The sequence below is a fragment of the Periplaneta americana genome, chromosome 13, assembly GCF_040183065.1.
Source record: "Periplaneta americana isolate PAMFEO1 chromosome 13, P.americana_PAMFEO1_priV1, whole genome shotgun sequence".
In the NCBI taxonomy this organism is placed as follows: domain Eukaryota; kingdom Metazoa; phylum Arthropoda; class Insecta; order Blattodea; family Blattidae; genus Periplaneta; species Periplaneta americana.
The window spans coordinates 126,290,771-126,305,026 of record NC_091129.1 but is presented as its reverse complement, the minus strand read 5'-3'; the positions used below and the strand labels follow the sequence as shown (position 1 = coordinate 126,305,026).

Below are 14,256 nucleotides of genomic sequence, written 5' to 3'. Positions count from 1 at the left end.
GTGTAATAGAAAATACTGATATTTGACCATTTTTTTAAATGATTTTATTTTTTATCAGACAATCTATCAAAGGTAGAGAAGTGATCTTGCATCATATTGTAGATATACATGCATAAATACACACAAAACGTTTCATCACAGAATGTTGGATAGTTTTTTAGTTACGTGGGAAACGCATCATCATTGCACAGTGAACTGAATTTTGAAAAAAAAAAAAAAAAAAAAAGTAAATAATTTTTTTAAATCGAAAAAATATTTTTTTCTTATAGCAGAAGGACAGTGTTTTACACATACTAATTTTTATTATTGTAGCCTACAAAATATAGTAATGGAGGAAAAAAAATGTTGAATATTTCCAAAATTTTACTGCTGTAAGTTGTATCTAATCTTACTATGGAAATGTCTACAGTAACTAATATCATGGATTTTCAAAGTAAAATACTACCAACCAGAAGTTTAATTTCCATTGGGAAATCTATTTTATAATAAATAAATTATTATAAAATAATATTTAAGTTAGAATTCGACTTACCAAACAGAAAATTAAGTACCAGACAAAATTCAGACTTCAACAATGTCCATTTTTTACAGTGCAAAAACATACAAGAGTAAAAGCATATAAAATTTTGGCAAGGCCCACGAGGAAGAGGCGTAAAAGAGGAAAGATTGTAAATGCTGAGTTTGCAGTGAAGGACCTACTCTCGGACAGAAAACTATGAATTATTATTATTATTATTATTACTACTATTATATTATTATTATTATTATTATTATTATTATTATTATTATTATTATTATTATTATTATTATTATTATTATTATGTGTTCATAAACGTCATCATCATATCATGATGTGATGAGCTGTTAAGACATTGGTCACTGAAATGAGATTTAAACTCAGTAATTCTCAGTTAATAACATCCAACACTGCCTTATAATGCTGCAAAGGAAGAGTCATAACTCATAAATAAAAATACAAATTGTTTTGGTAACAGGCCTGATCGAGACTGGGGACTAGGCCAAGTGGACGCTGTTCGAGATCGTCCTGAGATCTCAAGGTCACTGTTCCTGGTGCTGGTGACGTTCGGGGACCACTGCCTGCATCACTTATTCCCCACAGTGGACCACAGCCACTTGCACATCCTATACCCCGTCTTCTACGAGACCTGCAAGCAGTTTAACATCGACTACCAACCGACTTCTGTCTTCGATCTGATTAGAGGACAGTTCCAGCAACTCGCCAACAATACACCTAACCCAAATGCCCCTGGCACTAAAACAGTTCTAGAAACTGCCAATAATACATCTAACAAAGGTCTTCAAGTTATAAAAACAGGAGTTCTTGGAACTGCCGACAATACATCTAACAATGATCCTCAAGTTATAAAAACAGAAGTTCTAGGAACTGCCAACAATACATCAAACAATGATCCTCAAGTTATAAACACAGGAGTTCTAGGAACTGCCAACAATACAACTAACAATGATCCTCAAGTTATAAAAACAGGAGTTCTAGAAACTGCCAACAATACATCTAACAAAGATCCTCAAGTTATAAAAACAGGAGTTCTAGAAACTGCCAACAATACATCTAACAAAGATCCTCAAGTTACAAAAACAGGAGTTCTAGAAACTGCCAACAATACATCTAACAAAGATCCTCAAGTTACAAAAACAGGAGTTCTAGGAACTGCCAACAATACATCTAACACAGATCCCTCGGAAACTGAAGCTGCAGTTCCAACAATCCCTAACGACATAATTAACTCATATCCCCAGGAACTAAAATAAATTACATTTTATTAAAGTGAAGTGTTTTATTTCAAAGCAGATGTGTGTTTGTGTATTGTATGCGTATTCATGTGTATATATGCCGTATCTCATTCATATACATATGGGGGGGTCAGAAGCAGAGGGGTACTTATAAGCGCACTTAAGTTACACTGAACAACAAGAATTTTGCTCCGACTTAAAACAGCGTGTCCCTTATGGTTTTGTGTGCGCTGAATACGGAAATTCATCTCTTTTCTTCGTATCACGTAAGGTTTTTAAGATATACTATGATTTCACTTTTCGATAAGCGCTCTCGCAGGAAACATCTGATGCGGGTTGAGATTGTAAACCAAAACAAAACCTAAAACATCTCATGAGTTTATATCTATTTCCGATTTATTACGGTTATTGGCATGTTCTTTTGTACTTCTAATAAATAAACAGATATTGGTCCCTTCTATTCAGTAAATTTCATAATAGTTCACAGTGAAGTCTACGCAATGAACAATAAAAGTTTACCAGTTTGAGTGAACGCAAATTAAAAGAGTGCATTTTCATCGGTCCACAAATTTGCAAAGTTATGGCTGACTCTCTGTTTGAGGAAAAACTTCCCGTTACAGAAAAATGGCATGGCGCGCTTTCAAAGATATTTGCTCAAATTTCCTTGGAAATTCTAGGGCAGACATCTACATCGAACTTGTGGAAACCATGTTAAGTGCATATGAGAAAATGGGGTGTAATATGTCTCTCAAAATATACTTCTTACATTCTCATTTGAATTTCTCTTCTCCTAACCTTGAAGCGATAAGCGAGTATGTGGAAAGATTTCATCGATAAATATCTGAAATGAAAAGGCGATATAAAGGAAGATCATCATCCAGCATGCTTGCAGACTATTGTTGGTTTCTTGTAAAAGACAGTCCCGGGTGTAGTTATAAACGAAGATCATTCAGAAAATCCTTTTAAATGGTAAGTTCAAATTCCGAGATTTTTCTCATTACACATATGAAATATTTTTAATGTTGTGTTTTTTGTGTTTTAAACTATGTAACATCGTTTTTGTATCCAGTACACATTTATTAAGTATTACGAGGCATTTTGAATCCCTAGTCTGTTCTAATTTTATCAGTAGCAGTGAAAAATAAAAAAAAGTTTTTTTTTTCATAAAAAATTCAATTCAGTTTCCTCGGAAAATGGTACGTGATGGGGCAGTTTGGATCTTAAATTCAGGTTTAGGGCACACATATTCACCTATTTTTATTTCGGAGCAAGACAAAAATTAAAAATTTGTTGTTCAGTGTTATTTGTGAGAAAATGTGGTTGAAAGTATTTAAGTCGTAAATTCCGTGAAATTTTTTATTTCAATTTTAGTGTGTTGTGTGGTTAAAAGTTGTATCCTTTTGCCACTAAATTTTTTAATGTTTTAGCTTGCCCTGGATGCATTTGACTCATGTTCTTAAGATGTCACTTGCACTCCTTTGCTTCTGACCCCCTCATATTACATTAGTTAACGCGACTTATAGATCAGATCATTACGAGCAAATTTTAACAAATTATGTTCTTGATGCTACCAGATCAGATCATTACGACCAAATTTTAACAAATTATGTTCTTGATGCTACCAGATCAATTCATTACGAGCAAATTTTAACAAATTATGTTCTTGACGCTTCAGATCAGATCATTACGAACAAATTTTAACAAATTATGTTCTTGATGCTACCAGATCAGATCATTACGACCAAATTTTAACAAATTATGTTCTTGATGCTACCAGACCAGATCATTACGAGCAAATTTTAACAAAGTAAGTTCTTGATGCTACCAGATCAGATCATTACGACCAAATTTTAACAAATTATGTTCTTGATGCTACCAGATCAGATCATTACGAGCAAATTTTAACAAATTATGTTCTTGGTGCTACCAGATCAGATCATTAAGACCAAATTTTAACAAATTAAGTTCTTGGTGCTATCAGATCAGATCATTACGAGCAAATTTTAACAAATTAAGTTCTTGACGCTACCAGATCAGTTCATTACGAGCAAATTTTAACAAATCATGTTCTTGATGCGACCAGATCAGATCATTACGAGCAAATTTTAACAAACTAAGTTCTTGATGCTACCAGATAAGTTCATTACGAGCAAATTTTAACAAACTAAGTTCTTGATGCTACCAGATCAGATCATTAAGACCAAATTTTAACAAATTAAGTTCTTGGTGCTACCAGATCAGATTATTACGAGCAAATTTTAACAAATTAAGTACTTGATGCTACCAGATCAGTTCATTACGAGCAAATTTTTACAAATCATGTTCTTGATGCGACCAGATCAGATCATTACGAGCAAATTTTAACAAATTAAGTTCTTGATGCTACCAGATAAGTTCATTACGAGCAAATTTTAACAAATCATGTTCTTGATGCGACTAGATCAGATCATTACGAGCAAATTTTAACAAATTAAGTTCTTGATGTTACCAGATCAATTCATTACGAGCAAATTTTAACAAATCATGTTCTTGATGCGACCAGATCAGATCATTACGAGCAAATTTTAACAAATTAAGTTCTTGATGTTACCAGATCAGTTCATTACGAGCAAATTTTAACAAATCATGTTCTTGATGCGGCCAGATCAGATCATTACGGGCAAATTTTAACAAATTATGTTCTTGATGCGACCAAAATGTATTGAGAATTTACACTTCCGAGAAAATTAAATACAACACGCAGCAACGATGCAGAACATAAATAACAGTAGACTAATACCCTTTTGTCTCAGCTCACAACAAATTAAAAATGTGAAATTTTAGATACAGCACATTTAAAATTTCCATGTTTATTAGCGGGAATAAGCTTATTCCAGCAAATAATACCGCTGCAGCAGTGTGTCAAAATGGCGTCTGTTAATGATATTAATCACAAACAATGCGTCGTAATAGAATTTTTCTTGTTGTTGAAAATAAAAGTGTTTGAAACATTAACAAACGTTCCTATAATTTATATGGAATCTCTGTAGTGAACAGAAGTACCGTTAATCGCTGGGCAGGAAGAGGAAGACTTAAGAGGAGGTGAAATCGACCTCCATGATTTACCACGCACTGGTGGTCCCCTCAGTCATGAAACCAGATATGTTGCAGCATGCTGAAGCCGCCATTCTGAAGGATCGATACATTACAAGCCGACAACTGGGACTGGATTTTTCAGTCAGCAAAAGGAAGTGTCTGTGATACTTTGCGGACTCTTGGATTGAAAATGGTTTCCGCTAAGCCACTCGAACACAAAATTCAGAGAAAAACATTTCTATATAGCTGTTAGAGTATTTTGAAACTAATGGCAAGATCTTCTTGTCTCGCACTATTACAACTGACGAAAAACTCTAGTCCATCTTTTGAGCCGGAGACAAAATGGCAGTAGATGGAATGGCATCGTCCTCAATTTTCTCGAAAGAAAAACTCAAAATAGTTTCCCCCGCCGGAAAAAAAAAAATATTTTTATATTTTGAAACAGTGAAAGCATGATTTGTACCCTTGTGATGCCAAGGCACAGCCGCCAACTTATTAATGCATTGAAAATACTCAAAAAGGCTTTCATTGGTGAGTTCCAGGGGCGTACGCAAGGGGGGTTACAAGGTTTGAATCCCCCTTTGAACCTTAAAATAACACATATTTAGATTTGAATATTTTTTTTATCCATAATCTTTTTCCCTTCTCTAATTTTTCCCTGTCAGAGTAACAAAATCTACATCGACATAAGACGTAGTCCTCCTACCCTCCTTCAACATAATCCCTGTGCTTGGTGCTGTGGCACTTCGAATTATAACAATGCAGTCTTTATTACAGAGAGACCTACCGCCTAGTACTGTACCTACCTCGTAATAAAATGAAGCAGACACAATATGAAATTTAACTTGTGGAACATAATGAAAAGGTTGTTTTGACAGTTCTGCAGTGTAGATGTTAAATATTGTGCATTTTTGGTTTCAAACTCACTCTAAGAGCGTTATTCACCCGTTCGTTAAAGTTCTGACTTTATTGTGAAACATTCGTTTAACGTTTTGTGAATTTGAAGTTCATATTCTTAATATAAATATATAATATTAATAAATATACCGTAATAATAATAATAATAATAATAATAATAATAATAATAATAATAATAATAATAATAATCATCATAATTATACACAACATTTAAAATACCAGTCCTATAAATCAGCGGTCTTCAGCACAGGCACCCTCGGGCTAGCATCTCTTACCCGCGGATAAGATATTGCACTAGCGTGCATCGTGGCTGCTCTTTCTGCCTCTCCCTTCTGCACGACGATGTATATTAAGATACACTCCATACCCTTTACCCATTTCAGCGAGTGCTGACGACCACTGATGTAATTTGTAAATAATAATGTAATAATGAACCCCCCCCCTTTAAAAAATTCTACGTACGTCACTGGTGAGTTCAATCTCACAAAAATTATGCAGAGTTTCTGTTTGAGCATGACAATGTTCTCCGTCACAAGAGTTGGAGACGACATTATAAAACTTATCTTGACAGTTTCACCCCATCCATTCTGATTTATAACAGTTATCACCTGCTACCCACTTTCTGTCCGCTAAAAGTTCTCTTCACGGTACAAGATTTGAGGACGATGACGATAGGATTCGGGCCACGAGATGGTGGCTGTGATTACATAAGTAGGACAAAGATTGGTACCAACAAGTCGCACACGCGCTCGTTTTTCTTTGGCGCAAGGTCAAACTAGTCGACGGGTATTATATTTAAGACACTGCTTTATATGATTATAAGTTCCAAGATGATAGAATTACATACAATTAGCCTATTTGCTGAGAAAAATAAATGTAGTGCACTGCTTTCCGGACAATCCTTGTACATTGTACGTTTTAAGTAACTCGTGCACCTAATGAATGTTGTATGAATTTATATAAAATGGTTAAGTATACTTAAATAATTTTTAATACTGGTATTTTTATATTTACGAAAATCGGCGTTTAAAAGTGATACAAATTAAAAATATAGCTTTATTAGACAACGTTTCAGTTTTACACACTCAACAACTGGGTTCACTATGATGCAATAGACACTCGCGTTTAAGATTATCTGTCAGAACAATTGTCAGCGATGTCGTAGATATCTCGGTAAGCTACCTCTTTATTTAAAACTTCCTTTCTTTCAATACTATTTCTTCTCGAAAAAGGACACTCTAACAATGAATTAACTAGATCATCATTATTTCTCGCATTTGTGTTTATATTTTTGTGCGAGATCGTGCGTATTTGCTTGTTTTCCGCACAGAACCAATACGCGGTAAGTGTGAAATACCACATTCAGTATTCCCAACGTAACACACATAACAATTTCCCTCTTCTTACCGCTTAAGCGCGACATTCATTTTACTGCTTTAGGCTTTTAACATATTATTTTTAGAGACGTTTAACATAGTAATAATTATAAATTGGAAACTCAGCACTGCAATTTCACCTAAATTGCAATGTTAATTATTGTTTTTAAATATTTGCAAAAATTAAGTAAAGTCTACTACTCCACGAAGCTTATTGCATTCCTGATACAAGTAACATTAAGGAAGCCGTGAAAAAATCAACAAGATTCCAGATGCGGATGTTATTACTGCAATATGTTTTATAAATAATATTGTTAAAATATTAACATGAAAAATAAATCATTACATAACCTTATCGTTTGTTTTAAGTTCGCATTTATAGACTGGGGGGAAAAAAAGATAGACGTATATCACGCCCTGCTCAACTACGTTTCGCTTTTTCAATCTTTTCCTCGACCATGAAAACGTCAACATACCGCTCTTGTAACGTATATTACTATTCCGAAACACGCAACAGCATTGAACCATACTCACTACGAGTATCCTCGCTTAGGTCATAAACTGAGACATAAGGAGAGAGAACAGTGTGGGTCTCTGCCTGCCAAAGAGCTGGCATTTTTATGTTATTTATGGCCTATTTAGGAAGACAAGTCATAACCGCATTCCTACCCTTCTGCCCTTAAGACCGATCCATGTATGGGAGGAGTGAAAGCTGATCAGGCCACGAAGGCAGATGAATTGTGCCTCAGCTACAGCTTTTCAAGCCCAACCTCAAAGCCCGCGAAAACATACGAAATGCTGAAGTCAGACCCGGCACGAGCGATCCTGGTCTCAGGAAAAAAATTTACTGGAAAACAGGTCTATATATACTACAAAGTTTTCAAATACTTCTACAGCGATATATGCTTCATTCAGATAACTAATACATTATATAAAAACACAAAATTTGATTTCAGTTAAGCCAAGTGACTGAGGCCCGGCCTCACTTGTCTCAGTCAATCAGCCGCCACTGGTAACTTGTTACAAAATTATTTAAGAACAAAGTAATGTATTACATAGTTTATATAAATATATTGGGCTACATATATAATATACATTTAATTTCAAACAAAATAATTGAATTAATTTTTTAAAGGACATGTTACTAATTTTCATCGTATGAAAATTAAGGAAATTAATAAAAAATACATTATTAAAATATTAGAAACTCTTCTCAAAATGTAACATACATAATTAAGAATCGGGAAAAAAGTACAATTATTTTTTTAAACCTCTTAATATAGTTTTTTGTTGGTTTCCCAAAATTTACGTCAATTGATGCTCTTAAAAAGATATTAGACTCATTCTACGTCAAATCACACAGCAACAAAACACGACCTTTTCGTAAATAGTCGAATTTTTTTAACGAATTCCAGACATCAAATAAGGAGATACGTATTGTTTTATTTCCACAATTATTAATTATTTGTGTAGTTATGACTATTTGAAATTACGCAAATTATGCGCACGCTGTTACATAAGCTCACTTGGAACTCTGTGTTGAAATTTGGAGTTTGGCGCATTTGAAAGACTAAATACAATACTTTTTATTACTTTAGGCCTATAACAAATAAATTAAAAATTTGGCCTAATTTTTTAATAATTTCTTTTCAAATAAAAATTACTACATTAAATAGCCAAGTTGTACATATATATATATATAGGCCGTAAGCCTACACGTGCACGTGTACTAGAAGGCTGCACACGAAACGTTTTACGAAATCCCCCGTTGCATACAATAACTGATGTCGCCACACTACACAACAAATGCATTCATTCATCAAATGATTAATACCTTAAGGAACAGTAAATATCTTATCTAAACTTCACAATGCCAAATGTTTATACTGTACTATATAGTCAAGTATTTAACGATAGCAAGGCTGGGTAATAAAGTTTGGAACTGTCTACAGCATAGGCAGAGAGAGAACCGTTTCCTTGGGGGGGGGGGGGGGGGCAAAGCAAAACTATAGAATTCCCATATGAGGGGTTCACAACCAGAGTGGACCAAGTCCATCTGGAATAGTTCTGAGATATTGAGTCTCAAAGTTCCTGGCTCACACTTAGCAATCTTCATCTTCCATAGGAAATGCTGCCCTCTGTGGAGTAACAAATGAGTTATGAGCTTTGTTTGTTATGGCAATGAATAAATCTAAGTTTTCTTCATCAGAGATTGTATTAATCCACAAACTGATCACTGGTGGACTTGGTCCACTCTGGTTGTGAGCCCCTCATATAACGGGGTTATGGGGGACATCATTTACCTCCTCCTCCTGTTACAGCTTGACCGTGGTACAGTATACCGGAATATGATCATTTAATAAAAGTATTTTTGGGGGGGCATGTTTCTTACAGTGTTACATCCATATTTGCTATGTTGCACCGAGTTGTATAGGGCTTGAACTGTAGGTCAACAACAAATTATAATAGGGCATAACTTAAAACAATCTCCCTCTTTTCTTTCTCACATACAAAAACATATGCATGCATCAATAAAACTTCGTAACAGTGCTAATAGAATAGTAATATGCGTTACAAGAGCGGTATGTTGAAGTTTTCATGTTCGAGGAAAAGTTTGAAAAAGCGAAACGTAGTTGAGCTTTTTTAATTTCCGAGAATTGAAAGAAAACATACCGCTCGTGTATCGTACATTATTTTGTGCGAAGATCGTTTATTACATACCTGAAAGAGGAATTTCTAATTAGTTGCAATGAAATCTCCATCTTGGTTTCTGTTCAATGACAGCAAATTTGCAAAACAAAAATATCTATCTTCAATATTGTTGCTTTAAAATGTTTTCTGTGTTTACTATACTCCAGCAGGCCGTGATATACGTCTGTCTTTTTTTCCCCCAGTCTATAAATGCGAACTTAAAACAAACGGCTTCCTTAATGTTAGATGCATCACGAATGCAGTAACTTTAGTGGAGTTGTAGAGTTTACTTAATTTTTGCAAATATTTAAAAACAATAATTAACAGCGCAATTTAGGTGAAATTGCAGTGGTAAGTTTCCAATTTATAATTATTACTATATTGAACGTCTCTAAAAATAATATGTTAAAAGCCTATAGCAGTAAAATCAATATGTCACTTAAGCGGTAAGAAGAGGGAATTTGTTATGTGTGTTAGGTTGTGAATACTCAGTGTGGAATTTTAGACTTACCGCGGATTGGTTTTGTGCGGAAACCAAGCAAATACGCACGATCTCGCACAAACTTTTTTATATAAAGCTTACCTTCCTGAAGATATCATATGAAATGTAAACTCTAATTATGTTATTTAATCTCGTATTTAAGTTTACACATTATACCGGGATCACTTTTCTTTTTTCTGCATTGTTATGCATATGGCGGCTTGAACAACTGTAGACTTCTAAGACATGAGTACAGGCTGTTACAAAAGAAACATTACAGTGCTTCCATTCCTCAAATGAGGTATAGCAATTCTTATACATTCAGAAATTTAAAATAAATATTATAGTCCAGACACATGATCTGAAGACATTAATTCATAAATTTAAGCACACAAACTTAAACATAAACAAAAGCAAAATAGATATTTTGAATTCAATATTATCTAACGTTAATAGAAAAAAAAAGAGTTCAGACAAGTTTGGGGGGGGGCAGTGCTCCCCCATGTCCCCCCATAGCTCCGCCTATGGTCTACAATGACTAAGGTGCTGGAGTTCCACAGATCAGACAAAGTGAGTAGGGTAATGGCTGGAAAAAAGAATTTTGTTAGTGTGAAAGAGGGTGGTTAAAAAGTTCATAAGCAGAAAATATTAATTTTATGTAATCTTACGAAAACATACAAGTGTTTCAAGGACAAATATCCACTGATAAAAATAAGTTTTTCTAAATTTGCAGAACTGAGACCAAATTAATGTATTTTGCCACGGGCTAATAGAAAGCACAGTGTATGTGTTTGCACACATCTCGAAAATATAAAATTACTTATAGATGGTGCAAACATTCCACTACTAACATCAAATTCCAGTGTATAGTTGTCAATAACCATATAGATGCGCCATCACGCATTGTTTGTAATCCTCCATCAATTTATTGTTACATTAAACAATGTTCAAGTTGTTCAGGACCTGACAGTAGAATCAAACATATCCAAGAACAGTTTGACATCGAGGTTATTGAGCAGATAACATACAAACAATAGGTTATAGTTAATTCACTAATTTTTCAGTCTACAACTGATGACGTTTTAGATAAATTGTCAAGCAAACTTCTCTCCTTATTGCCACACGTTTTCATAGTACAGCAGCAAAGTCAATTTTTGACGAAATCCAAAGAAAATGTACAACCTGAAAATTACATAGTTATTGCAGACTTATCTGATATTCTTTTGTAATACAAGATTCAGGACAAGGTGTGCATTGGAACAACTGCCAAGCCACAATACATCCTTTTGTAGTATATTTCAAAAAAGGTACAGAAATTCGTCACAAAAGTATTGTTGTCATCTCAGAAAGCATGAAACATGACACCGATTCCTTTCACTTTTTTTTTCAATCTGAAGCAATTAATTTCTTAAAGCAGGATTTCAACGATATGAAAAAAAATATCTACTTTTCTGATGGATCAAGTTCACAATAAAAAAATTAAAAACATCTGCTTACATGAAGACGATTATGAAATTAGCGCTGAATGGCACTTCTTTGCAACGTCGTATGGATTAATACTCTGGGGTAACTCGTCTGAAGCTAAACACGTTTTTGTTTTACAAAAGAAAGCTATAAGAATAATGGCCGGTGTGCATAAAAGGACCTCATGTAAAAATATTTTCCGAAACTTAGAAATCTTGACTTTACCTTGTGAATACATTCTTTCCCTAATGATGCTGTATATTAAGAACCAAGATAAATTCAGTACTAATGAAGACATTCATCATTTTAATATAAGACATAAATCAGATCTTCATCTACCCTCTGTTAGTCTAAGCTGTTTTAAAAAAGGAGTTCGCTATTCATGTATAACAGTCTTCAATGCACTGCCTAATTATCTTAAAGATTTGAAGAACAACGAGAAAAGGTTCAGAAAAGAATTAACCAAATTTCTACATACTCATACCTTCTACACAATTGATGAATTGTTTATGCTTGTGAATTGAATTATTCTACTTAAATGACATGTACAATTTTATATAGCTCAACTAAAATATGTTTTTATATTGACTTAATCTGTTTACTATGTATTGTATTTTTTGTTTAGCATAACTGATGAATTGTATGTACTGTAAATTGAATAGTATACTGTATAGGTCAACTGATGAATTGTTTAAGCTTATAAATTGAATTAATCTACTTCATATGAATTGTATAGCTTAACGAAAATAAGTTTGTAAATTGAACTAATTTGATTGTATATGTTTGTATAGTTTGGCTGATGAATTGTATATGTTCTTAAATGATTACTAGTCAGTGTAGCTCTACTGATGAATTGTATACAGACCTACTGTAAATTGAATGGTAATATGTATAGCTCAACTGATGAATTGTTTATGATTATAAATTGAATTAATCTACTTGATATTAATTGCACAAATTTGTATAGCTTAATGAAAGTATGCTACTTTGTATTGTATATATTTGTATAGATTTGGCCGATGAATTGTATATGCTTTAAATTGAATAGTAATCTATATAGCTCTACTGATAAATTGTTTGTGTTTGTAATTTGAAGTAGTTTGCATGATATGTATTATCAATTTCTGTATATCACAACTGGTTGAATTGTTTATGCCTTAAATTTAATTAAATTGTTTTGTATTATAATATAGCTCAACTTATGAATGATCGTTTGCGTTTGTAAATTTAATAATCTGATTGGCTATGTATTGTATACTTTTAGTAGAGCCATCGATGTTGGTCAGTCGACAGACTCGCTGGGCTGCTGATCCGGAGCTGCGTTCGGGCTTGGGTTGGACCCCCCTTTGGACTTTGGTTTCTTCGGAGGTTTTCCCCAGCCGTGGGACTGAAGCCGGATGGTCTATGGCGAGTCCTTGACATCAACCCCTTTGATTTGATTACCCCCTTTGATTTGATTACCTGGTTGGGTTTTTCCGAGGTTTCCCCCACCGAAAAGGCAAATGCCGGGTAATATTTTGGCGAATCCTCGGACCTCATCTCATCTCACTACATCTCGCCAAAATGTAAAAAAATGTAAAAAAATGTAAAAAAAAAAAATGTAAAAAAATGTAAAAAAATTGTACAAAATTGTAAAAATTGTAGAAAATTACTAAATTGTAAAACTATAAAAATTTGTAAAAATTGTAATTGTAATATTGTAAAATGTTGACATGTTCCACATCTTAAAGCTTCATTGCTCATGTAAGATCTATGGAATAAAATAAATGAATGAATGAATGAGTAAAAGTTCATGTGATGGCATTGGAGGAACTGTTAAAAGACTTGCTACGACAGCCACCCTACAACCCGGTCAAGATCCCATAAAAATATTAAGAAACTGCTCGATTGGGTGCAAAAAAAACATTACTAGCGTGTAATTTTTATTTTGTCCCCTGAATAAGCACAAAAACACATTGAAGATTTGCAGGCCAGATATCACAATCTAAAACCATTTACTGGTACAACATTATTTCTTTCCGTTGTCAAAAACTGAAGCTCTAGTAAAACAATTTTCTTTCGAGAAAGAAGGTAGGCGAGTGAAAATCTAAAGTATAGCGTGAATGAAAACAGACGTTTAAAATGCAAAATTTACAAATATTTGAAGATATCATAAGTGAATACAAGTGTAAGCTAGCAGTGTTTCTTCGACTGACTTGATCCGTACTGGGTGTAATGTTGCAACGTTCACTGGATCATCCAGCGCCGATAAATCTCCCAGCGCCGATAAATCTCCCAGCGCGCGATCGACGCTTCCCGTCCACTGCTGCTGCACCAGTCTGCTACACATTGTTTTGTAATTAATTAAATTTCCATTAAACTATTAGAGATCTCAATGTGATTTTTTCTGGAATTATTAGTAATACTTCAGTGCACTTAGTAGGCATTTTTTAAACGGCTAATTCACATTGATATCTAACTTTAAAAATTGAATCATAA

General features: G+C 33.9%; 2 protein-coding genes across 5 annotated transcripts in view; one reads left to right on the top strand and one right to left on the bottom strand.

The window, feature by feature from the left end:
* Nucleotides 1–1,807, top strand: part of LOC138712390 (cytochrome b5-related protein-like) — a 58,783-nt gene extending 56,976 nt beyond the window's left edge. For all 3 annotated transcript variants that reach the window (XM_069844091.1, XM_069844092.1, XM_069844090.1), the window contains one exon: nucleotides 996–1,807. In XM_069844091.1, the coding sequence (XP_069700192.1) occupies nucleotides 996–1,791 (796 nt within the window). In that variant the 3' untranslated portion in view covers nucleotides 1,792–1,807. The remainder of the gene's footprint in view (nucleotides 1–995) is intronic.
* Nucleotides 1–14,256, bottom strand: part of LOC138712398 (sodium-coupled neutral amino acid transporter 7-like) — a 216,576-nt gene that overhangs the window by 107,051 nt on the left and 95,269 nt on the right. The gene's annotated exons all lie outside the window — the stretch shown is intronic.